Here is a 25,890-nt window from a genome sequence, read left to right as displayed (position 1 = left end):
AATCCTGTTTTCGCTGGCATTTCAAATTCAAAAAAATTCAAATCCTGTTTTCGCTGGCATTTCAAATTCAAAAAAATTCAAATCCCGTTTTCGGTGGCATTTCAAATTCAAATCATGGCGGCGCTAATTTACTTCCGTACTTTCACCGTACAGTACTGCTGTCCACTACGTCACTTTTATTCCTTGTAATATTTGTCTTTCTGATTTTCTTTGTTGTTGTTGGTGTTTTTTTTTTTTTTTTTTTATGTTTCAGGCTCAGAAGAATTTCTAATCCTTGGGATATTTTGACCAAAGCGTGTCAAAGACGTGTTATTACCGCTGTACACCTGAGCGAGCCGAAGGTTTACCGTAAAGGAGGCGGCAAATCCCATTGACCTCAAAGCGGTCGACGCGTTAATTAGACGGCAGCGACGATTTATTGCATGGAGGTTTGCATTCCTCAAATTCTGCCGTGGGCCCGGTTGGTTCGTCACCTACATCGTCATCATAATTCCACCGGAATGCATCAGATGTGGCAGCCCAATTCGTCCACCGGGGACTGGACTTCACCTTTGTGGCGGGGCCACGTCAGTCCGAGGACGGGTTTGAAGAGATTTACGGCGCCGGGTGACCGCGCTCTTCGTTTTGGACTCTCGAGACGGACGAACAAAGGCAACTTTTGCTCCGCACGTGCGGAGCGGAACGAGGTTTGCGGTCTCTGATCTGTTATTTCTCCACGAAGACGTACTTTCCCAGTCAGCAGAAGATTATGATCTAACCCATCCAAGGACGCATGGAAAAAATGTAAATATATATGTTGGGGTTTTTTTTTTTTTTTTTTTTTTTTTAATCAAACATCATCCTCAGTAAATCACATTAAACTCCCACCCAGGCCCCCCCCCGCGGTCCACAAACTCCCAACGGTGGCTTTTGTGCGCATTGCGAAGGTTTTGCTCGTCTTTCTGCGACGGAGCCGAGGTGCGCGAATCACGTAGTGGGATTTTCGTAACGACCTGAAAAATATATGCAGGGTCCATTTCAAAGCCCTGCGGTCGTATCCGTGATGCGTGAAGGGGAGGGCGGGGGGGGGGGGGGCGCACTCAGTGATGCTGACGCTAAAACGAAGCAGATGTGGCGTGTGCGGGGAAATCGACTTTCAATCTGGCTTCGGTGGACTCGGCTTTGAAAGCAATTTTTTTGGATGGTTTTTCCCCTTTCCAAAACACTTGAACTATTCAGACTTGTCAGAACATATTTAAAAATACTTTTTAGTATTCTCTCTCCTAAAACAGTCAAGAAACTGTTGTTTGGCATCACTTTGAGAACACAAAAGACGCCTCAAATTAGGGGCAACGCGTGCCTGCTTCAAGCTGTTTATTTGGACTGGCATCTAAAACAAAAAAAGAATTCAACTTGCATATTTGAACAGTGCGGCGCAGCGGATCAGCTGGTAAAGCGTTGAGCTCACACTTCTGAGGTCCCGGGTTCAATCCCGGACCCGCTTGTGTGGAGTTAGCATGTTCTCCCCGTGCCTGCGTGGGTTTTCTCCGGGCACTGCGATTTCCTCCCACATCCCCAAAACATGCAACATGAATTGGACACTCTAAATTGCCCATAGGTGTGATTGTGACTGTTTGTCTCCATGTGGCCTGCGATTGGCTGGCGACCAGTTCAGGGCGAACTCCGCCTCCTGCCCGTTGACAGCTGGGATAGTCTCCAGCACTCCCCGCGACCCTTGTGAGGATAAGTGGCTCAGAAAATGGATGGATGGATATTTGAACACCAAAATGTCCGACCAAAGCTGCGTTTCATCATCGAATCTACCCGTGGATTGTCTTATTTGTAGCACTACCCCCTGGTGGCCAAGGCACAATGTCCATTCAATTCAAAAATGACGATGCACAGATTGTTTAATTCTTTATGCATATCTAATTGTTGTTGCTTGATATTTTTTTCTAAACTAAAATACTGCACAGTGTTCGTTTTCCTTTTTTGGGCGTGCCTGGAACCGATTAATTGCGTTCCCATTCATCTCTTTAATCGAAGATGATTTAAGACAAAGCAAGGTAATCGGTGTATGTTGCGATTTTCAGCTGCTTCCTACCGAGTAGAGGAGAATAAAATCAATGAATATTCAATTTGATTTTCAGGCTTTCTAACCTTTCTATCCAGCGCGCTCCGCTTCAACGAATCTTGCTTTGGATTTAGCAACTTTTGGCCCGCGTTTGACCCGACGCGCCCCGCCGCGCCGATCTCTTGTCAATTCGTATCGTCCCTCATCACGTCTTCCTCGTGAACGGCGTGCAGGTTTCCCCTCCTAACGTACGCACAGAAGCGGCGAGCGGGCCCCCCCCCCCCCCTCCCCAGGGGTGCTTTTGACGTTTGGGCCCGGGTCAAAGCCGCACGTCAGCGCACGTTAGCGTCCGCTGTGGGGGGGGGGCGCCGTGCCCCCTCCCTCACTGTTGTCATCTTAGGCAGTCACGCGCTAAGGGGTGGCCCCCAAAAAAAAAGACAGGTGAGGAGACACAAAATGGAGGACGCCGGTGATGTTTTTACTCCGGGGTTTTCACACAGAGATTCAGAAAAATTCATAAATTGACACCTCAATTGTTATTTTTTCCCATACTGTGAACACCCGCATTTTTGTCAATTTTGGGCGTAACTTATCCTCCATTTTTTTTCCCTCCCAAAACTGAAAATTTTGAGATTTTATGTGTTAGATTTGGTAGAGTGTTGTTGTCAAGGAAGTATGTTGGAGTGAATTGTGGGATTTCATTTGACATACCGGTAAGTAGTTCTGGCGGCGCGCTGGGGCAGCTGGAAAACGTTAGCCTCACAGTTCTGTGGTTTTGTGTTCGATTCTGGACCCGCCCGGGTGTTCTCCCCGTGCCGGTGCGGGTTTCCTCCGGGTGGGCACTCCGGTTCTCTCCCACATCCCAAAAACGTGGAACATTCATTAAACACTCTAAATTGCCCGTAGGTGCGATTGTGAGTGCGGCAGTTTGTCTCCATGTGGCCTGCGATTGGCTGGCGACGGGTTCAGGGTGTGCCCTGCCTCCTTCCCGTTTTCAGCTGGAATAGGCTCTCGCGCTCCCCGCGACCCTCGTGAGGATAAGCGGCAAAACGGATGGATGGAAGTTCAAATGTGGTGAAATTTGGCCGCCATTCAGTTTTGTTTATCTGAGCGACCCCCACGTAAGGAATAAGAACACTTTTGGAAGCCGGGCCGGTGAGTTCAAATGACAAAATGCAGACAAAAGGAGGCGTCGACTTTGGCGGGGGCGCCTGCAGCATAACGTCGCCCGCTCTTTGATGAAAACGAGGGCGAGAAGTTGAATTGTGGGGGGCTCTTGCCGGGGGGGTCAGATGTCACCGCGCAGGAGGCAAAACATCCTCCCCGATGCTCCGAAAATCACGTCACTTGGTGTCTTTTGTGTCCTAGCGCAGAAAATGGCTTCCTCAACGCGTCTAATAACAGGAAATATTCAGCTGTGTAAAAGCTTCGTCATCTGTTATCACCATCGCTGACGAGAAAAATTTTACTCCGTTAGATATGGTGAAATACTATACAGAGGATTTATTTTTCCAGGAATCTGCACTTGTTCGCATTGTTCATTCGCCCAAAAGAAGACAAAACGTTGGCGTCGTACTTTCATAAAAACAAAAGTGTGAAGCTGTTTTCTACTTATTATATTTTCTGGTTGATTGTGTGCATTTTTCCTCTTTTGTTCGAAAATGTAGCCCAAAGCAGTTTGCCTCTCTGCCCAAAAGTCGAGGTGTCTTATTTTGAAAAGAAACCGCGCTCTTAAAGGCAAGATATTTATTGAAGTTAGTATTTCAAGGTTCAAAGCATCGTGGCCCTAGCAGGGACTCTTGAGGAGCGCCACACAATCAACTTGGGGGCGCTTGCCACAGCCTGCACCCCTCAAAAGTTTCACCATTTTTTTTTTTATTATACTGATTATAATCATTAAAGGGCAGTTATTCCCTCCGTCCATTTTCCAAGCTGCTTATCCTCACAAGGGTCGCGGAGTGGCATGGAATTTTCACTAAATATTTGTATTTAAAAAAGGGCAATACGTTTGTCGTTACAAAGAACGTAATTCTGAAATTCTGCCTCATTTTTTTCCCATTCATGATGTATTTTTTATGGATTCATTTTTGCATAGTTAATATATTTATTTTTCATTTGTTATTCACGGTCACGTATGTATGCATTTCTATACTTTTTCCCGTCTTATGTCAAATGAACTGAAATTGAAATAAATACATTACCATCCGTCTGCTTGTTGCTAGGCAGACTAAGGCCAGTTCGACCCACTTTTTTTAATAGCAAGGTCAAGGGTCAATGCCGCATTACGCAGCAGAGAAAGGACCTGCGGGAATAAATTGACCCTAAAAACTGCACTGTGCTTAATGATAATTACCATCTTGGGATAAATATTAAATATCCATCCATTTTCTTTGCCGCTTATCCTCACGAGGGTCGCGGGGAGTGCTGGAGCCTATCCCAGCTGAAAACGGGCAGGAGGGGTGGCGCACCCGGAACTGGTCGCCAGCCAATCGCAGGGCACCTAGAGACAAACGGTCGCACCTCGGGGTAATTTAGAGTGTCCAATTAATATATTTGTTATGTATTTGAAAAATAATAATACATCTGCTGGATTTATCGGGGCGCTTCCCCACTCGCCCCAAATTAGCAGCTTGCGAGCATCTGTGCACGTCTGTCAACGAAGGAGTTTTGTTGGGATGCGGGGGGGGGGGGGGGGGGGACACTTTGTCTGCTACCCGCGGTAACACAATCCAACGGTGCGCTCTTCACACTGAACAATGCTCGCTGACAAACTTTTGTACATTTTTCTCGCCGTGTTGGGAAAGCTATTTAGAAAATGGAGCCAAGTTAATTTACGTGAAATGCAGATGAAGTACACTGAAGCCACCCGCCAGAGAAATGTCACAAGCTAAGCTACAGTAAAACGACGACATTAGCTAAACGACACTTGAGTTGAGAGGAAAACTACATTTTGGAGTTGTACGCTTAGAGTGTAACTGCAAAAAAAAAAAAAACGGTTTCATTCCAAACCGTTTGGAAACTCGTGCTTGTTACTACAAGTGGAATAAAAATGCTTTGGCGTCTCGTACTTTGCGCTTTCGGCTGTCTAAGTCTAAAATCTGTGCGCCGTTTTTATTCTGTTCCTAGCGAGCGCTACGTTAGCAGCCCGTTGTTGCGCTAACTCGTACACAGCGCTCGCCGTACCACTTGGCACCGTTTCGTTGACGTCAAACTGAGGCTATCGGGCTCGCGCGCGTGACGTCGGCGGCGCCATATTGGCGGGCGAACAAAGCTGCTCGAGAAATTGAATACTCACAACGCCGTCGGTTGTCACAACAGACGAGACGGATATTCAAAGACGCCATTCTGTGGAATAGCAGCTGAACAGAGCGGACAAGATGGATGGATTTCGGCGATTCAACGTGACGGACGGTGCCCAGGCCTGCCTGTGTAGCCGTCGCTTCGTTTCAGGTAGGAATTATTCTTCATTCAATCTCAAATCACCAAAAAGTGAACAATGCGTGTTTACGGAGGTTACGTGTGGCCGCAATCGCTTCCGTGTACGCTCTGTGGAGACGACGCCGTCCTCTTTTTGTTTTTCCAATTATAGTTGATGAATGCGAGTTTGTGTAAAACCGGGGGGGTCATTTCTTGAAATATTGGTATTTGTATTGAATACTAGCGGAAAAGATTGATGGATTCCGGCAAAGGCGACAGCAACGCGTAGCCGGGCACGCTTCCGCGCTCACAAGCCGTCAAAACCGTCACTACGTGGGATTTATTCCTGATCAGAACAGATCCAACAACAACGTATTCCTTTGCATCCAGACTGTTCTACGCTTTCAAACTCTTCCGTGTAAATCTCGACTATTGAACTGGGCAAATCCGTGTGTGGATCCAGTTGTCCGAGACAAGCGGAAACGAATTAACAGTCCACTTTCTCATCGACTTCGGCATTAAATACGGTTCCTCTATGCCGAATTTATCGAGATTTATCTGGATTATTTTCACCTTGTAAATGTCTAACGGTATCAGCCAAAACTAAGACGTATTTTCGTGTCATCTCTTGAGCAATGCTTTGCTTGACCGGCAATATGGCGGCGTAGACAAAAGTCACATGATTTTATGACGTAGGTGCTCCAGCTCTATACTGTACTGTACATATTTTCAGGTTTGGAACAAAGGGGGCTTCTGTGGCTGCTACCGCGCCGCAATCACAAAAAGTAGCTTCGCGCCTGGAACGCTAACCCTGTGGAAAACGTTGATTTTTACCACCATGCGATTGAAAAATGTAGTTCAGCCAGTAGCACAGCTACGGCCCAACGCTCGTGTCAAACAAGTCGCGAGTTCCCGTGGCAAAAATTAGCACGCGTAAATTGTACGTTTAGAACTGTTCTTGGTACAGTAGTGAGATTATGAGCCATTTATGTAGCCAGAAGTTCCTCCTCGTGAGTACGGAGGCGGAGGCTGATGGTAATTGTTGGCTTTTATCAGGAATGCCGTCGGCTGAACGGGACGCGAACATCTTTTGGCGACGCGCCGGCCGGCTTCCGTCGTTTATTTTCCGCTTCGCAGAATGTCGATAAGGTTCTCGGAGGCTACGCGCGAGGGACGCGCCATTCCAGATGTTTCCTAAGCGGATGAAAGGCAGGGAAGTCGTAGGAGACTCGAGTGAGGAGTTGGACGTCGGCCAGGCGGAAGCGACGAGACCGCCGCGATGTTTCCTGTTGGCTCGGCGGCGGAGGGCTTCTTTTACTTGTGATTTGTCTTCCCGGGATGCGTGCGGCGCGTGGGGATGACGAGGGGCCGACGGTCGACAAACCACATCTGTGCCGCGGGCGCTCGCGCCTGTTATCGGGCCTGCGTCACCCCCAAAAGTGGGACGCTCCTTTTTTCATATTGCAAGTATGAAATTCTGCCGGACGGCTGATCCGTCACGTGGAACGTGGCACGTGAGTAAGCCCGGAGACTCGAACGTCAGCTGGTTTTGTTACGTGTCAGGTGCACGAGACAGCCGCAACCTCAGAACAGGTCAACGAAAAGTTGGCGCGCCGAAATATTTCTGCTGCGACGTCGACGCGTCCGTTGTGTTTGGTTCTCGTCCGCCGGCTTTGCCGCGGCTCAGTTCTTGGCTTCGTTCGCGTGCGTCTGTTGTGTTTGGTTCTCGTCCGCCGGCTTTGGCGCGGCTCAGTTCTTGGCTTCGTTCGCGTGCGTCCGTTGTGTTTGGTTCTCGTCCGCCGGCTTTGCCGCGGCTCAGTTCTTGGCTTCGTTCGCGTGCGTCCGTTGTGTTTGGTTCTCGTCCGCCGGCTTTGGCGCGGCTCAGTTCTTGGGGGCGTTTTGCACCACACGCTCAGACCAGTTGGCTGCGTGTTGCCGGGATTCGACGACTTCACTCATGTCTTCAAACTTCACCAGCAATGCAAATTTTGCTACGATAGTTCACGCGACTCGGGGAAAGGCACTTTACGGTCATCCATCCATTTTCTTAGCCGCTCATCCTCACGAGGGTCCCAGGGAGTGCCGGAGCCTATCTCAGCGGTCATCGGGCAGGAGGCGGGCTACGCCCTGAACCGGTCGCCGGCCAATCGCAGGGCACATCGAGACCCGTCGCACTCACAATCCCACCTACGGGCAATTTAGAGTGTGGAATTAATGTTGCATGTGGGAGTGACTGGAGGAAACCCAGGCAGGCACGGGGAGAACACGCAAACTGGGTTTGAACCCAGGACCGCAGAACGCGTTCCAGCTGCACCACCGTGCCGCCCGCACTTCACATTATTGGAAAGGAAAAGTGAATAGAAAGGTTTTCTTTTGCACTTTTCAAGTAGTAGCGAGCCAGTGCGGGAAGGCGAAAGTAAGTGTCGCGCGGCGAGGGAAGCGCGCGCGGGTGTTGTCGCTGTCTGCGTTTCGCTTGCACCTGCACGCTCGCAAGTCTGCTCATGACTTTTTGAACAGGTGGCAGCCGCTACCGTTACATGTGGGCGCATGTTGGCTGTCTTTAAAATAACTTCCCGAGCTGTTTGACTGATAGCTGTTTATGAATGCCGTATATACATTATATATATATATATCGCAGTGGATCAGCTGGTAAAGCGTTGGCCTCACAGGTTTGAGGACCTGGGTTCGATCCCGGCCCCGCCTGTGTGGAGTTTGCATGTCCTCTACGTGCCTTTGTGGGTTTTCTACGGGAACTCTGGTTTCCTCCCACATTCCAAAAATATGCAACATGAATTGGACACTCTAAATTGCCCCAAGGTGTGATTGTGCGTGCGACTGTCTCCACGTGCCCTGCGATTGGCTGACGACCAGTTCAGGGTGTACCCCGCCTCCTGCCCGTTGACAGCTCCAGCGCTCCCTGTGACCCTTGTGAGGATAAGCGGTCAAGAAAATGGATGTATATGTAGGCGGCACGGTGGATCATTTGGAAAGCCTCACAGTTCTGAGAGTCCCGGGTTCGATCCCGGCCCCGCCTGTGCGGACTTTGCATGTTCTCCCTGTGCCTGTGTGGGTTTTCTCCGGGTGGGCATCCCGGGTTTCCTCCCACATTCCAAAAATATGCAACATGAATTGGACACTCTAAATTGCCCCAAGGTGTGATTGTGAGTGCGGCTGTTTGTCTCGATGTGCCCTGCGATTGGCTGGCGACCAGTTTAGGGTGTACCGCTCCTTCTGCACATTGACAGCTGAGATAGGCTCCAGTGCTCCCGTGACCCCTTTGAGGATAAGCGGCTAAGAAAATGGATGGATGGATGGATGGATATACATATATACATATATACATATATATATATATATATATATATATGCTATAACTTGTGTTAGTTTTTGTACTGCATGCTCGGCCAATGACTTTTGCAAACTGATCCATCCCGTCACATCTTCCTGACGGCGTCGGGTCGAGCGGCACAAGTTCACGGCGACGTTAAGATCAGAGAGCGCGGTCGGCAACGCCGGGCTCAGCCGCGATCCCTCGGCTGATCCGCGCAATCTTCCGTGAGGTCCGCAAATCGTCCGCCTTCAACTCGATTTGCCCTTTAAGCGGCTTTCGTGCATCACGCGCCGCCTGTTGAATAACCTCCGGACCGCCCGAGTCCTTGTTCAGCGTCGTCCTGGCATTTTTTTTATGTTTAAGCTCGAAAGGGGTCGGGAGAGCGAACTCGGCGGGGAGCTCATTGCGCTCCTGCAACGGTGTTCAAAGTTCAGTTTGCTTAACGCCGTCCATCCATCTAAATTCTTCGCGTTTGTTCTCATTAGGTTGAGGCGGCAGTCACGAGGCACACCTCCAGAAGCGACCATTCGCGCTCGTTCGGTTTTAGCCTCTTTGATGAACCCCACGTAGACATTTTTGTCAAGTGGAGGAAAGCTGCAGTACCCCACGCAAGTACTGCGGGTACAGCGGGGACATGCAAACTCCAAGATAAGCTTGTAAACCCGAACCACAGAAATGTGAGGCAGACATGCTACCGTGGACCTATGAGAGAGCCTTGTGGAACACCGGCATTTTCTCCACTATATATATGCCAAAAGTATTCACTCGCCTGTCATCAGCCCGACCTGTGACAGCTTCAATTGTTCCGGTAAAGCTTTCCGCAAAGTGTGTTTGTTGGAAATTTTGACCATTGTTCCAGAAGTGTCCACACTCATGTTGGACAGAAAGGCCTGCGCAACAACAAAAATATAGAAAACGTTTGTCTTGTCCTTTGTGATTACACGTCACGTGAAAAATTCTGTGAAAATTGTCCGAAATCGAGATACCTTTTAGTAACTTACCTCCGTCATGTTTGTTTCCACTAACACTTCCAATACCATCACTTCAAACTTGAACTTGTGCTCACCCAAAGTTTCCATGTTGAAAAAAACACAACATTCCACCACTTTTACGGCATTTCAAATAAAAAAGAGCATTCTGTTACAGCAAAAGCGTAAGTTTGCACTCCCTTTTTGGGATCTTGGAAAATCAAACCCGAATTTTTTTGCCAATTCCATTCAGGTTACAACACAATCATTTTACTACAAGTTTCAGCAGCTGACATCGACCCGCTTGCGTTGTAATCACGCAACAGCAACTACCTAATAGACCCGAGATGCGTTCCAAAAGAATTTTTCGTCCGACTGAACTCTTGACGCTCCGCCACAGAAAAGTCTTTGTCGAGAGATCGGCGGAGTCGCCGACGAGCGAACAATCGCAAACGCAGCCCGAGTCTTGCGAAGCGTCCCGTGCGATTAGGACGGGGAACGCGTCGGAATGATGCCGGGCCGTGCGCTGAGAAAGAAGAAGCTAATCCCCCCCCGTCCAAAGCGGGCATCTCGGGAAGCGAACAAAAGCGGCGAGCTCGGCCCCCCATCGCGGCTGTCAGCCGGCATCGAGCGTCCTCACGGCTCAAAGGAAAGCGGCACTTTCTCCCCAGGAAACCCTGAGAATGAGACCACCGAGGCTAACGGGGAGCAGCGGAAGTCGTCCGGCGTGCATTTGCGGGGTTTGCGTACGAGTGCTTCCTCCTTTGAGCCGTCGCGGTCCCTGCTTTCCTACGCCTGCCAATGACCTTCCTGCGGGCCGTGTGGCTGATTCCCAAAGATGGACCACGGAAACTCCGTTTTTGAAATCATTCCCCGTCGTAGCAGTGTAAGAGATTTGTTCTGCAATACATGATACACGTTTCAAGATATTTGCTGCAAAGTTCAAATCTCCAGGTGTGTTTTTTTTTTTTTTTACTTCAAGTCCAACAAGAGGCCTTTTGAAACTTTACAGGCGCGTTTAGCTTCCAAACCAGCAGAAATTTGCCGACTCGATCCAACATCTGATCAATGTCGTGATTGTGCTGAGAGTTGAACTTGTGCCTCGGGTTACCTGCTGCAACCGAGGGAGGGGGGCCGCCAAGAGGCCGGCGGCGCGCTGTTCCACGCAGCTTGAAGGCATCACAGGCTTAACGCGCTCAAGGCCTCCATTGGCAGCCCTCGCTCGGCCTTGTAATGAATACGGCGCGAGGAGCACGAAGCAAAATATTTTCCCCCGCTTTAGCCGCTCTTCTCGTCCTATTCGGAACGTCGCGGCCCAAAACAAGAGGCAACCTTTGTCCCCCCTGCCGTGCAAAAACCCTTTGTGGGATTTACGCCGAGAAGCGCCAGATCCCGCACGCTTGAACTACGTCACCTTCCTTCCACACGTCCGAGACCCCGGCAGGACCTCAGCGGAGCCTCAAGATCGGAGGCCGAACGGCAGAATGCGTGCCGGGCGGTTTGCCGTCTTGGGTCAAGTGAGACCCTCGTCGGAGTGGCGCGACGTGTGAAGCGATGGGAAGACCACGCGCGTCCTCAGACACGCTCTCGACACTCGCAGCTGACGGCATCGCCGTTCACCGCCAGGAATGCGGCTGCGGTTTCGGGCTCAGTGGCATTTCTGACATGTCGGAGGCCAGCCCGGTGGGGGGCGGGTGACGACAGGCGGACGGCTTCGCGATGCTATCGGCGTACCGTAAGATATCCGACACGCTTATTTGACTTGTCAGTGGGCGTTGCGAAATACTTTGGAAACGCGCCGATGTTTAGGCAGCAGTCAGAAAACGACGCAGGGCCGAAACTGCGACTTCAAGGGTAAAAAAAAAAAAGGGAAAATGGGGACGCTCGTCGTCACTCGATGGAAGTTTTGCTTTGTGTCGCTAGCCAAAATGTCAGGTGCAAACTCCGCAGTACTCGAATCTCGCTCGCATGAATCAGGTGAAAGAATTTGATTCGTTAAGGTGTTAACTCGTTTATCAAGTTGGGGGGGGGGGGAGTTAAAAGGTGAAAACACGCACAAGGACCACGCAGCAGACACTCGCCCTGAAATAACCGGCCAAGCTAGCCGCCTCCGGCTCCTGACTTGGCACACGTCAATCCAAGATGACGTCACTGGGGATAGAAAAACAAGTCCGATGAACCGACATAATTTGAATTGTGGAATCTTTTTGCTTTTCACAGCAATTCCATTTTATAAAACCGTCTTTTTGCTTTACATTGCCTTTTGTTATCGTGCTTATTCAACAGAGCACGAGAGATTTTGGGAGGGTTCTGGAACCGATCGATGATATTTGACTGAATTTCATTCCAAAATAACAATTTGATCCAAAGCTCAGTTGAGTTAGGGACTTATGTTGATAGCAATCAGGTCAAAAAATCACAGAACAAAAGAAATTCACCAGTCATGGTACCCAAAAATAATTGTTTTTCCCTCGAGCAACATTTTGACGGCGCGGGAAGGTCAAAGCGTCCGATCGGATTGCGCCGATGTCCTCTTCTCGGGGCTCAGGTCAGAAAACGTGAGCTAATTCCACACCGTTAGCATTTAAATGCCCAACTGACACCAAAAGCAGGATTTTTTTAAAATATGTTTTTAATGACCCATCCAATTTTTCACCAAATGAAATGATGTATATGGATTTGTGTATTTCCCGCCATGAAAATCCTCTCGAGGGACTCGTTTTGGAGAAGAAGCGGGAAGTGACATCACTAGCAGACGTCCACTCGGGCGGCCTCGTGTGGTTATAGCAGTTTTACCTGCGGGAAGGTTGCTCGTTGTTCCTTCGTGTTCGCCAAAATGCCGGCTCGTTGGATTGCTGGATATTGCTCGAACGCTCGGTAGGATGGATTCACCCGTCGCACTTTTCCAAAAGACCCGGTTTGCCGTGAAAAATGGATTGCACGGGTGCAAAGGACGAGAGCTTTGTGGGTTAAAGAAAAATAATAGTTGGGCGGGTGTCATCCTTCTTTGCCGCGGCATTGTCATTGCTCGCGGCTGAGTATGTTACATACTGTCAGGGAGTCTGTTCTTGGTTAGAAGTGATCCGCATATCATCTAAATATGGCTCGAAACGATTTTTTTAATTTTGCCCCGATTGCGAGATGTTCCCTACTTTGAAAAGAGCTTCCATGTCAGAAGGGGCGTCGGAAAAATCTGAAATTTTCTTTTGCTCAAAGGCGACTGTCCCCTATTTATTTTTTCATATTGACATTGAATTGAATAATATTATATGTACTTTTCATAACAATAACTATTTTTATATCAATGTTTATATTGGGTATGTCACTGGGACTTTAAATGCCCTTTTTCAAAGTAGCTTGCAAAAACGTTCATGACGTCACGCAACATTTGACTTTAGTTGTGCAATTTTTTAATGAGCAATAAAAATGTTTAGACGATTGGACAAGACTGCCTGTTGTGAGGGGAAATGGAAAAGAACTCTTCAGGTTTTAAGACCGGCGGAGCCGTCCGGTGGCACCTTTCCGACTACTTGCAGTTTACACGTTCACACGTCTGTAAATAGTAGGAAAGCACATAAATATATGCGGCTGGTGAATGTTTACGCAAAGAACTTGCTGAGTGCGTTAGAATCGACTCATACGGAGAATTAAACTGAAAGGTTGAAGGGACGAGTAAACACGCCCGTAAAAAACAAAGTAACGTCCTGTCAGCCGGGCTAATTTGTTTTTTTACGGTCGCTCTTCCACCTGGAGACGAGTTCTGGGCCCGAAAGTGAGTCAGCGAGCGTGAGGTTGAGCGGCCCCGCTAGAAAAACAACCATCAAACGCTTCCCCCGACGCGCACACTCGAACGCCGAAGCCACCCAAAACTCCACAGGAGGCCTCACCACCCCCTTTGTGGTTCTCACCCTGACCACACATCCCAAGTTTCTCTCCAAAACAAGAGCGTGTTGGATGACCAGGGTTCGGGTTCCCTTCTCGTACCCGTCAAGAATTACAACTCCTGGCAGGTGCGGAGGATGCGCGCTAAACCCATTTGTTTTCCAGGGGAGAGCGCAACAGTCGCAAGAACGAGATGAGGGTGACGTCCAAGCGCATTTTTTCCACTTACGTCCCAATTGTAGGAACACAACGCAACAAATGAGGGTACCCGCTTAGCTAATCCACAGGGTTCCGGACTGAGTCCAGAGATGTTTACGTTACAGTAGGTTTGCAATGAACGCCACCATTGCTTGCCATTGCAGCAGAAGACCGGTGGCATTCCACAGGACTTATTTCCCAGTCCTCAGATTTTTACAGGAGACTCTTTCTGTTTGTCTTTAGCCCCTTTGTTGTGTTGCTTTCAAACACGCGAGTCTTCAAGCAACTCCAATAAGAAGACTTGCCACCAAGACACTGTTGCGCACGTTCTTTTTCCTTTTTCAATTTGCACCATTTTGTCAAGTTTGCTTGGGACAGTTTTTTTCCGATGAAATGTGTCATGAAATCAAATGAATAACTTCCAAATAAAAATGTTAAACTTCAAAGTGCCATTTTTGGTCTGGATTGCCTCTCAAGTTGGATGCGTTCCCGTCGCTGAGACGGTTCTTTCTTTGCTTGTTGAGGCAGCGTATGACGTTCCTCTACAAAAAATAAATGTTCACTCTGAATTCTGTCCGTCATTCCTCTCTGAAGCTCCTGCTAACTACAAAATACAGATGGACCGCGGCGTGTTCCGATTCACGTAAGGAATTTGACTTACGTCGCCACAGTCCTACAACAAGAACCACTTTAGATCGATAGCGCCGTTCTACTGTGTCTTCTGTTAGGATTCATAAATGGTCTAATGATTTTCTCATGAACGATTGCATTGTAGTGGAAAACTGGTGGTCACTGGCTACTCAGTCAACACAATTTGGCAGAGGGGGATGAATCCAAGAGCCAAAACTAGCTGTGTAAAGCAAACCCCGAAGAAGCTTTTACAGTGGTAAACGAGACAAAAGCGCGACGGACGACGTGTCACAACATGCCGGGCTGTTGCGTGAGCCCATCGGGGAGTCGTTTGCCGACATCCAGTCGTGCCAGCCACAACACACAAACCGCGACGCACAGTCTGAGGCCAAAATCCTTAATGGACTGACTTCAGATTATGCAATGGTCTCTCGGTTTGGAACAACGGTCCGCACGAGCGGCAGGCAGCGGCACGAAGTCCCAGGCCAGAACTCGTCCCTGATTTAATCCTGACACATCAGTCATCTTTCCAATGAAACCCAATCAGAAAAGTTCCAAACGCTTCTGGTTCTCCTCGTCAGACGGGTTTTGGTTCCCACAACTCCGCAAAGGTGAAGTTTCGCAAGAGCCGAATGCCCCGGATCCACGCTGGGTGCCATGTTTACAGATGAACCCAATTGTAACTTTGGGACAAGTCCGTGCGGCTCGTCTCACTCCCACACGGATGTCGCCTGGCAGATCTTGTAAACTTGTCTTTTCGGCGTATCTTGGCTCAACTGTCAACAAAAACGCCTTCGGATGAGCCTTTTTGTTTTTCCTCTTCAAAAGTCGCCAAAGGCGAAAGTGGCAACTGCGACAAAGACAACGGAGGCGCAGAATCCCGCCTGGTGCGGCTCTGCGGTGACCGGACCGTTACGACCGACTTTGGGCCGATTGATGTGGTCGCTCGCTGCAGCGGCTGCCGCCTTGAAGCACCGAGTCCAATTGATTTTTTTTCTGCCAACAAGCCGGCTTCGCTTTGGTTCCAGCCGTCCCAACAAATCGATAGTACTTTTTATAGCATTCCTCGGTTTACGAGGGGACTGACGTCCGACTTTTGAAAAGTATGAACGGCGCAACGAACTAATTTTTGCAGCAGAAGGCACGATCGCTTAACGCTGTACTGACCGTTTTCAGACAAACGAGGGCTCATTCGCTGCAGCGACTCGGAACTGAATTCCGCAAGGCTCTGCTCAAGGTCCAAAGATTTTTACATGCAAAACTGCCGTTTTGATACTGATTAGTAGTACACGCAGATACACGTAGTCAAGTTAAGTGTGTTCTAAAGTCTCAATTCAGTTAATCTGTGTGATGTCGCTTTTTTTTTTTTTTGTTGTTAAAGTTGTGCAACTTGTCACCAGCTAGAAGATACTGCAGCTGTACGTATACCGGCGCGTCAACCTTCTGTTTGTTCAACAAAGATTTGATAATTCTGCAATTGACAAAAAAAATGACATTATCAGCTGCTGTCTTTGTTAAAAGAGCATATTTCTCAATGTTCCTTTAGTCATGTGTGATTTATCTTCAAGATATGAACTTTATTTTACTGCTATCCCGAAGGCAGTTTTGGAAAACCAACAATACAAACTGTTCCTAAATAGATTTTTCTCGGAAGCGTACATTACATGAGAATACTCATGCTGACGACTTTTATTTATTTTTACTACCAACAGGTTCAAACTTTCTCGTCCTTACAATGACAACATGATGTAAAAACGACTTGGTTTGGGGGGGGGGGGCAGTAGTGAAATGGAAGAACATGAACGGGGAGGAAGGGGGGAGTGTTTGGCAACTGATTCAGAGAAGCAAGATCTGATCAGTCGTGGCCTTATGCAAGAGAATTCATTTATGTCGTTGCAACACAAATAATTTGTCGTCTCTTGCTAGCCCAAAATTCACCACTTTCCTTCAATTCAAGTATGTCTACATGAAATAAGTGCAAGGTATATTTTTAAAGGTTTTATTATTATTTACGTGTAAAATGTGTTTTTGTTCGTCACTTTACAATGTTCATAAAGATATAGGAAGATGTTTTAATAGGGTTGAGTGATTTGTTTTTCTTCTCAACACAAGTCCTCCATTTATCTGCGTTTATCACAAAAAGCAAGTGAGTCACATTTCCTCGAAAGATCGCTGATGTTCAACCGAACCTGAAATATCCGAGCGGAGGCGTGGTCACGTAAACACGTCCCGCCCCAGCGACAAACGGGGCGCGGCGCGGGAGGAGCGTTCACGGTCGCAATCGAAGCTCGGAGCTCGGAGCTCATTTCACCGACGTTCTCTTGAGTCGGTGCGCATCACGCGGAGGCGGGGAGACCAATCCGCGGAGGAAGTGGTGAATAATTTTCGAGGCGGAGGAGAGCGCCGCAGTGAGCCGAGTGTGGAAATGCGGCGTCGGACGTTGAAGCCCCTTTGAGGCCGAGAAGAGGCGAAGACAAACATGCTGACCCAGCCGCTGCTAGCCGCCTTGCTAGCGATCGTCGTCCTGCTCAGCCGAGGTCGGCCTTCCCTCGGCCAGTATTCCAGCGACCAGTGCAGCTGGAAGGGCAGGTGAGATGAAAACCAACCAACACACTCGAGCAAAAATAGCCGACGCACGCACAATAATTCAAAAAAATGAAATTTAACAACGCGCGTTGCATGAGCCAGCCCGTGAGATGAATCGCAATGTTCTGCCCTTTTGTATATAAAATACCCTAAAAACAACTCTCCAAGGCAGAGGGAATCAAACATCAAGCAGCAACTTTTGGCTTAATTTAATCTGAAAATGCCTCGAGTCGTTTTTGGTTTTCCGTCAATATTTCCTCTCTCTGGCTTTCAAAATGATTTCAAGTCAGCCTCGTCCTCGGTTTTGGCCACGATTTCACTCTCTATTACAATTTGTCCAAAGCACAAAGTTTCCCAGTATTTGTCCACAAATATATGAAACTATTTACCACAGCGAAAAGTGGACACAATCAAAATCTCCTCTGCGAAGACGAGCAACGTTTTCCTAAATGTTGTTGTTGTTGTTTTCTTACTCAAACGTGCTTCGTGGCCGAAGGTACAAAACTTCGTCGTCGATGTGTCACTAAACATTCAAAACTATTCCCTCGCAAGGCTGTGATTAACATAAAATGCTTGCAAATTCGAAAACGGGGGGGGGGGGGGTAATTTCCGCGCAAAATTGTCATATCTGGTGTGACGTTGCCGTGTTCCGCATAAACAAATCACAAACATCTCCAAATGCTTCACGTTGAACTCTCCAGATACAGCACTGCAGACGTGCAACATTTTGCAGGCAAAACTTTCATATTCGGCGATGACGTTGACATCAAGAAATAAACGAATCGTAAAAGTGCACCGCAAGATTGCACAGTGGCTGCGATCAACGTCGGAAGTTTGTATGTTGTAGAAAAGGGGCGTGGCTTAGCGAGTGACATCAGGAGCCGGAGTCATTCGGGTTGGCCGGTTCACCTGCGCGGGAGCGTCTACGGGCGAGTTGTGGTCGACAGCAGTTCCTGACGAGTGACGCCATTTTGTGCGTGACTGTGACTGTCGGCGCCGGACGTTTAATAAGCGTCCAAAAGCGCATCCGGCGTCGGCGCGTGAGGGCATCGCCGCTTACGGAGCTCGAAAAGGCGGCCGAGTGGCAGTCGAGGCACCGCCGATCCAAACGAGTGGAGCTGAAAACGCCCCCCCCCTCCCCCCCCCCCACGGACATTCTGAGGCCGATCACGATGATATTTGGCTGAATCAAATTCACATTCTGATTAGTTTAAAAAATAAATAAATAAGGCATCATGGAATAAAATAACTGCCATATTTAATAACTAATATTTGTAATCTGTAACGCTCAGTGGGCCACGCCCATTCTTAGCACTTGAAAAATATTTGGAGGTGATGTCAGTTTGAAATGTGTTTTGAAGAAAAAAAAAATGGGGGGGGATAATAATCATACTTACCCATACTGACCCATTTATTATTCACCAATGGGTTACATAAAGTAACAAAATGAATAAAAAATGAATGAAATATTTTAGTAAATCCTTCAAGGTATTAATTTTAATTAGGTTAATTTTACATGTCAATAACTTCCATTGCTTCACCTCAACATCAGTGTATTCTACATTTGAATAGACTAAATGAAAAATAAACTAAAAAACAATGAAAAATCCCAAGAGAAATAATACTATAATAAATAAATACAGATTATCATTTTAAAGCGCAAAATAAAGTTCAAATCCATTTTTTTTTCTTTTGGTTTGATTTGTATGACAATTCACTTCCGAACCGGACACCAACGGGTTTCGTTTTCTGAGCCATCGCCGTTGCCGCTGTGCGTATTTTAGCCTCTGGGGGCAGTGTGACGCACGTAAGGGGATGCAATCTGGCAAAAAAAGTGGAAGGCATATTTGGATTATAGTTCATTTTTCACAGTTTGAAGGGAGAGTATTGTTATATTGAGCGCTTTCCTGTGTTTATAGAGAATTTGTTTAGCGATTGCGGCTATTCTGTGTTAGCTCGTCAGTGTTGTTTGTCGTGTGTTAGCATTGAGCTAGCAATTTTGTGAACAAAACTGTAGTGATGTGTGTTAAGGTTCAGTAGGCGTCAATTTTTTGTCGTGCCTTTCGTTTGATAGTAAACGTCTCGAGGATTGTCAATAAATGGCTTCAAGCTAGCTAGCAGCCTTGACTCCATGTTAGCATCTCAGCAAGGCGCTGTTGCGATCACGTGGGCTCTGCGCGCCGCCGGACAGAAGTGCTGGAGCGGCCCACGGGATGAAGTTTTGCCCTTTTTTGGGGGTGGGGGGACGACATCGGACCAATTGCTGATCTCAGGGGTCGGATTGGGACGGCCCTCCTATTTCGGAACCTTTCATGAGCACTTTGGAGTGAAGGGGGGGGGGGCATTAAAACATCAATATTGTGGTATCACGTTGTTTTTGTCGCACATTCACTCGTCTTCTGCTGAAAAGTGTTTTGCGCTTCAAAGTTGGCCCGAAGACTTTTTTTCCCCTCCTAACGGCGCAGTCGGTAGAAGCAAAGCGTTGGCCGCTTTGAGCCGCGCACCAATAATCTGGTGTTGATTAGCGGGCCTCTCGACTGAGCTCCTTTAATTGCTCGCAGAAACGCTAAAAGTGGGACGAGGCTGGAGTTAATTCAAGGCACGCCGGGCCGGGTTCCCCTTTCTCTGGATCTGATTTTCAGGGACCGGGGGCGTCTCGCCCACGGACGGCTTCCTGCCTCCGCCGCTTTTGCCGCAGGATGACTGACTGACTGACTGACAGACAGTCGCTGTTTTTTTTTTTTTTTTTTTTTTTTTGGGGGGGGGGGTTGTTAAATTCAGGAGGCGGTCGGCGAGTCGGCGCCACGGTCCGAGGTGCGGCCCGGACGGGGCCTCCTGAACCGTCTTTAGTGGATTGAAAGGCATCCAGGGAGGTTGGCCGCGTGACCTGCCGCGCTCAGCCATTCGTGCGCTTGCGGCTTGCCAGGGTGTGTTTGTCCACCGCTCCACGGGGGGGGGGGGGGGGCTTTGTGTCGGCCCCCTTTCCACTGCAGCGCTTTCCCCAAAAAACACACTTTCCAGACGGCGCACAATGTTGTTGGTAAATGTTTTGACGCTTGAAATTGGCAGTTTCCACCAAACATGCACCCATCAAACTCCAACAAACGACCTTTGGTTGCGCCACTAATAACCCGCACCTGATTGGCGTTTTGTGTGTGTATTATAAATACATAACTATGTATAAATAGCGTAATTCCCGGCCTACAGAGCGCACCTGGTTATAAGCCTCACCCGGTACATTTGTCAAGGAAATACCATTTGGTACATACGTACGCCGCAGCCGTGTAAAAGCCGCAAGTGCCCACATTGAAACACGAGATGTTTACAAAACAAAAAACGGTACACAGAGTTCAACGCTAGCGCCCCCACGCTAATGCTAGTGCCAGTGTGCTAACGCTAGCGCCGCGCTAACAGGCCCGGTTAAAAAAAGAAGCATACCGGTAAAAATCACTGAGTCACGGCAGCGCAGCGCTAACAGGGCCGGACCGGTAAAAAAATCGCTTCCTCGGCACATATATTCCACCGCTCTCACGCTTACGTTTTCCGCTCGAGTGCCCCCTTGCGGCCGTTTGGAAAAAATACACAAATTAGCCACATCACCGCATAAACCGCAGGGTTGAAATTCCAAAGTAGTGCTTGCGTGCGTATGCAAATGAAACTGTGCGACGCTGTTTGTGTACGTGTGTAACGGCTTGATTGTGTGTGACTGGAAGATCGTGTGTGAGTCACAGTGTGTTATTGTGTGTTTGTGCCCGGGAGAAAGTGTATTTGTGTTGATGTTTGCGGTTGCGTGTGTATAAAGCGGTTTTATTGTATGCTGTGAGTGTTTATGTTTATTTGCGCGAGGGTCCTTTTGTGGTCGTCTGACGTCCCACTCTTGCCCCCCCCCCCCCCCCCCAACCAGCGGGCTGACCCACGAGGGCCACACGCGCGACGTGGAGCAGGTTTACCTGCGCTGCTCGCAGGGCTCGCTGGAGTGGTTGTACCCGACGGGCGCCGTCATCGTCAACCTGCGACCCAACACCGTCTCGCCCGCCGCCGCCCGCCTCTCCGTCTGCGTCAAGCCGGCCCCCGAGTCCAGCGGGACCAACGTCTACCTGGACCTGAACGGCCGCCTGCGCCTGCTGCTGCGAGAGCGCGACCAGGCGCTGGGCAAGACGCGCTGCTTCGGCATCCTGGAGGGGGCGCTGTTCATCGAGGCCGTCCCGCGCGCCGACATCAGCCGCCGCGTCACCGCCTTCCGCTACGAGCTGGTGAGCGACGTCCCCGGATCGCTCGACGGCTCGCGTGACGGTAAGAGGAACCGGAACGTGCATTCTAAATTATAATCAATTATTATCAATATTTTTTTTATGAAGCAGTTTCAACTAATTGCTTTGTCAATGAGGATCTGCCTTGAATGCCGAAATTGTTTTCGTCCATAACTTTTTCAAAATATGAAGTGTGGTGCTCAGCGAGATTTATACATATAAACATGGGGGGGGGGGGTGCTAAATGAGATTTTATTTGTTTTCTCAAAATATGTATTGCGGACATTAAGTGAGGATAAACCATCCTCACTACGATTTCCAAAACGGCCGACTCGCCGTACGTACCGGGCACGGTCGGGTTTGATTCCGCTTCTCGTAGCAAGGCGTTAAACGTCAGGAGAAAACGTAGCGAGCGAGTGCACCGGCGCTAAAGCGCTCGCGTTCGATTTCCTTGAATGGGACAGGTGTACCTAATATTGCGGACGAAAATATGAACTCGCCGACTCCGTCCGGCGCCTGCGAGCAAGCGACTTGACTCGCACCTGCCGAACTTTGCAGCCCGCCAGTCGCGCCGTTTCCCCACCGACGAAGCCGCGCACGCGTTCTGGCGTCGGTCCGCATCTCGCGTCATTGCGGCCGGCGCAGATGGCTTCGCCGGGCCGAGCGACTGGCTTCCTCTCATCTCGGAAGCAGATTCCTCCTCCAATATTTTTGATTTTTCCCTCCGTCCTTCTTGCGACCTCGTCGTCCCTGGCGACTCTTTGAAGCGCTTTCCAGTTTGGCTCGGCGCTATTAGCGACGGACTGCGTCCGGGTCCAGATGTTCCGGTCTGTGAAGTGGTCTTCATCAGATGTGACCCGAGCGAGATGCTGACTCGGCCCCGCGGTCGCCTTTCACGGTCGAAAGCCGAGCGCATCTCAGTTCTGTTTTCTAAATTAAAAAGCAAGATTTGTACTTCAAAGACAATTTGCTGATGTCAGGCTTTCAACTTTTTTTTTTTTTTTTTTTTTTTAAATTTACAGCTGCTTTTGAGCTTCCCTCTGCTTGTACCAAAATGAGCTCACCAAAAAGAATGAGGACACCCCCCCCCCTTTTTCCACAGATACTGCCGGCGTTCCACAAATCTCGATACAAGGACCCTTGACTTTTTTTTTTTTCTTTCTATATTATACTTGACATAAAGGTCACAATTACTTGCCGTTATGGGTGGCCTTTTGGATATATATTTGGATATGCCGCATTAGGCGGCACGGTGGAGCAGCTGTGAGGTGCTGGCCTTGCAATTTTGAGGACTGGGGCTCAAATCCTGACCCTGCCTGAATGAAGTTTGCACGTTTTTCCCATGCCTGTGTGGGGGTTTTTTTTCGGGTAGGCACTCCGGGTTCCTCCCACATCCCAAAAACCTCCCTCCGTGTGAGGTCACGGGGAAAGTAGCTTCAGCAGGGATACCCGGACTTCCCTTTCCCCAGCCACTTCTTCCGGAGAGATCCTGAGGCGTTCCCAAGCCAGTCAGAGAGACGTAGTTTCTCCGGCGTGTCCTGGGTCGTCCCCGGGGTCTCATTCGGGTGGGACGTGCCCGGAACACCTCACCAGGGTGGCGTCCGGGAGGGATCCGGATCAGATGCCCGAGCCACCTCATCTGGCTCCTCTCAATGCGGAGGAGCAGCGGCCCGACACTGAGCCCCTCCCGGATGACCGAACTTCTCACCTTAGCCCCAAAACATGTAACATTAGTTGGACACTATAAATTGCCTCATCGGTATGATTGTGAGTGCAACCGTTGTCTCTCTCTATATGCCCTATACCCCGCTCCATGCTCTTTGACAGCTGGGATTGGCTCCAGCACTCCCGCGACCCTGGTGAGGATAAGTGGCTCAGAAAATGGTTGGATGGATGGATGGATGGATGGATGCTGCATCAGTGTTTCCTCACCTTAACTACACCATAGGAACAAAATTGTGGTAAATGAGTACCCCCTGTAGACAACTATTGATGGTGTTCCACAAGGCTCTCCCTTGAGTCCACAGATTTTAACTGTTTGGTCTCCAAGAGTTCTAGCTATTTATCCTACTAAGTCTAAATGCACTATAAGTTGTTGAATAATATGAAGGCTAAACAAATTCATGAAAAAATACCAGCGGTAGGTTTTGGGTCGTCAGTGCAGGTTATTTCGGATTTGTACTAGTGTACTTTCTGTCTCTAGACTTAGTTGATGTCTCGTGTGTGTGACCTTTTGCCCTTTAGCCTGCTGTTAAAAAAAAAAAAAAAAAAAGTTTGAAGGCCACACGGCAACTTCGTAAGTTTTATTTTCTGATTCATTATTGATTTTATTTTACCGCCTCGTCCTCTTTTGGAAATCGTCCAGTTTTTGTACTCGACTGCACTTGCGTTCGCCATCTCATCTCGAGGATTTGAACTCCGTTGCGTTGGCTATTAATGTTTGTCGCAGAGGTCCAGTACATTTAGCTGCCTGAGGTGTTTTCTATTTTCGGCAAACATCGTTTGTCGTTTTCTTGCAGCCTGTCAGCCGTGCAGCGACGACGAGGTTCTTCTCGCGGTCTGCACCAAAGACTTTGGTATGTTGCCTTTGTGTCGCTTTGACTGCAAGTGCGCGGTACTGCGTCGTGTGTAACTTTGCCCGTTGTTCAGTGGCGCGCGGCGTCATCAGGTCGGTTCAGGAGGAGGCGGAGGAGGATCGCTCGTCCGTCAGCGTGGACGTCACCCGCCTGTACAGGCAGAAGACCCAGGTCTTCGTCCCCGCCGGCCCGAGGGGGCGGCGGCGCTGGTCGGGACGCATCATGATGCCGCTGCGCTGCGGAATCAAAGCCGGCGAAGGCGACTTCCTCTTCACGGGGACGCTGCGCTTCGGCGAGGCCTGGATGGGGTGCGCGCCGCGCTACAAGGACTTCCTGCGCTCGTACAAGGAGGCGGAGAGACTCGGGACCAACCCCTGTCACGTGGACCCCGACTGAGCGGGACCCGTTTGGAGACCGACGGCCGCTCGCGGCGAAACGTAGCGGAAAGGTCGGTGGACGAAAATGTGAACGGACAGAGCGCAAGCGTGCCGGTCGGTCGATTCGGGACCGGCGGCGCACGTTTTGCCAAAAGCGGGAGGATGTACGGGAGGTAACCCTGATCCAAGAAAGAGAAGAAGAAGTCCGAAGGCTTCCGGTTTTATTTTGTTTACAAAAAGACTCAATGTGAAAAGAGGCCAAATGGTTCTGCCCTTGTGAATAATAAAATGTCCTCTCACCACACTCGTGCCCGTTGTTGACACGCGTTCGTCCCAACGTCAATCAAAGAAAATAAATTTTCTCAATAAAAGCATAGAAATCATTTAAAATGGGTCAAAATACAAGAAAAACTTCAAAAGAACACAAAAGCATCAAATTGGCAATCGTAGTTCAAATAGAAGAACATTTAAAAAAAAAAAAAAAAAAACGTGACAAATGTAAAAAGTTAAGAGAATGGGGAAAATTTTATAGAAATTTGAAAATGAAATGTGGAAATTATTTTTTAAAAATGAGTTGGTTCAAAAAATGGAAGAAAACTCAATAAAAGCATTAGCATAAATAGTTCAAAAAGGAAATACCCAATCGAATGTATATAAAAACATTTTCCGTGAATGGAAAAGTAATTTTTTTGGGAGGGAATGCAATAAAAATAAGCACGAAAGTTTTGAGTGTCTGGCGTGCCGGCTCGTCATCCATCAGGGAGGAAACGAAACGAGCAATTCAATATTTCGGCGGACTTTTGTCGCGCGTTGGCATCCGAAATGATTTCCACTTCGGCGAACCTGTGCCGAGCGTCCTCGAAAACGCGGGAGATGGAAAAGGCCCAGACGGACCCGGTCGGGTCGGGGTGAAAGGCGCCGTACTAACTGGGGATTGGGTTGGACTTCCCGTTCGTGACCCCCCCCCCCATCCCAAATCTGTCGTCCCACTTGGAGCAAGACCGCCTACCCCGTCACGTCTGCATTCCAGTCCAAAGCGGTCGTCCCGGAATTCGCAGTGGGAAAGGCAAACAGCGTCGCTATGGCAACCCGAGGATGCCCGAGACCACGAGGACAAAATTTTCCTTCTTTGCTGAGGGGGAACAAAATATTATATTTCTTTTTACAAGTACTCGTATTGTATAGATGGACGAGAGGATGAGGAAAAGACATATATTCAAAGAAATAAAGACAAGAACAGATATCTAAATTATTAATTTGTATTATGCATATATTTGTGAATGGGGAAAATAAGGGCAGAAAAGTATTCATTTTAAATGTATTTATTTTCATTAAATATTCCATCATAGAAAATTATTTTTAAAAAATTAAACTGTTATTAAGAAGAAATCAAGTCAGAAGTACAAGAACTATAGATTCGATTTTTTTTTTTTATTTAATATTGTATTTATTTTACAACAAGTAAATAACGTTTTTAATGAACACAAACTTAACGCGTTGCCGCACTTTTTGACTGATTCATAAAATTAAATGCAGGAGAAATTTGAAATCCAAATGAGAGTGAAAAAAAAAATTGAATCCATGCTCACATCTTCATCTTGTGTTTTTGACTTTTTATGTAT

At 48.4% G+C, this 25,890-nt stretch overlaps 2 protein-coding genes across 2 annotated transcripts in view; both read left to right on the top strand.

The window, feature by feature from the left end:
* Positions 1-2,122, top strand: part of tbcd (tubulin folding cofactor D) — a 42,346-nt gene extending 40,224 nt beyond the window's left edge. The window contains exon 39 of the mRNA XM_061846839.1: positions 254-2,122. Coding sequence (XP_061702823.1) covers positions 254-271 — 18 coding nt within the window. The 3' untranslated portion in view covers positions 272-2,122. The remainder of the gene's footprint in view (positions 1-253) is intronic.
* A 14,437-nt stretch (positions 2,123-16,559) lies between these two features.
* Positions 16,560-24,572, top strand: metrnla (meteorin like, glial cell differentiation regulator a). Its single transcript, XM_061847260.1, has 4 exons — positions 16,560-17,068; positions 20,970-21,358; positions 23,835-23,891; positions 23,965-24,572. Exons 1-4 carry the CDS (start codon positions 16,959-16,961, stop codon positions 24,285-24,287), a joined length of 879 nt encoding a protein of 292 aa, XP_061703244.1. The 5' UTR covers positions 16,560-16,958; the 3' UTR covers positions 24,288-24,572.
* Positions 24,573-25,890: the final 1,318 nt, after the last annotated feature.

The sequence above is a fragment of the Syngnathoides biaculeatus genome, chromosome 16 (genome assembly GCF_019802595.1).
Source record: "Syngnathoides biaculeatus isolate LvHL_M chromosome 16, ASM1980259v1, whole genome shotgun sequence".
In the NCBI taxonomy this organism is placed as follows: Eukaryota; Metazoa; Chordata; class Actinopteri; order Syngnathiformes; family Syngnathidae; genus Syngnathoides; species Syngnathoides biaculeatus.
Note: the sequence above shows the minus strand (reverse complement) of the source record. Positions and strands in the feature narration are given on the sequence as shown.

Bases quoted from the DNA above. Each gene is read 5' to 3' on its own strand.
- metrnla (XM_061847260.1), top strand. From the start codon at position 16,959: ATGCTGACCCAGCCGCTGCTAGCCGCCTTGCTAGCGATCGTCGTCCTG. The intron at 17,069-20,969 runs GTGAGATGAAAA...CCCCCCAACCAG, and splicing joins CAGTGCAGCTGGAAGGGCAG to CGGGCTGACCCACGAGGGCC. The intron at 21,359-23,834 runs GTAAGAGGAACC...GTTTTCTTGCAG, and splicing joins GCTCGACGGCTCGCGTGACG to CCTGTCAGCCGTGCAGCGAC.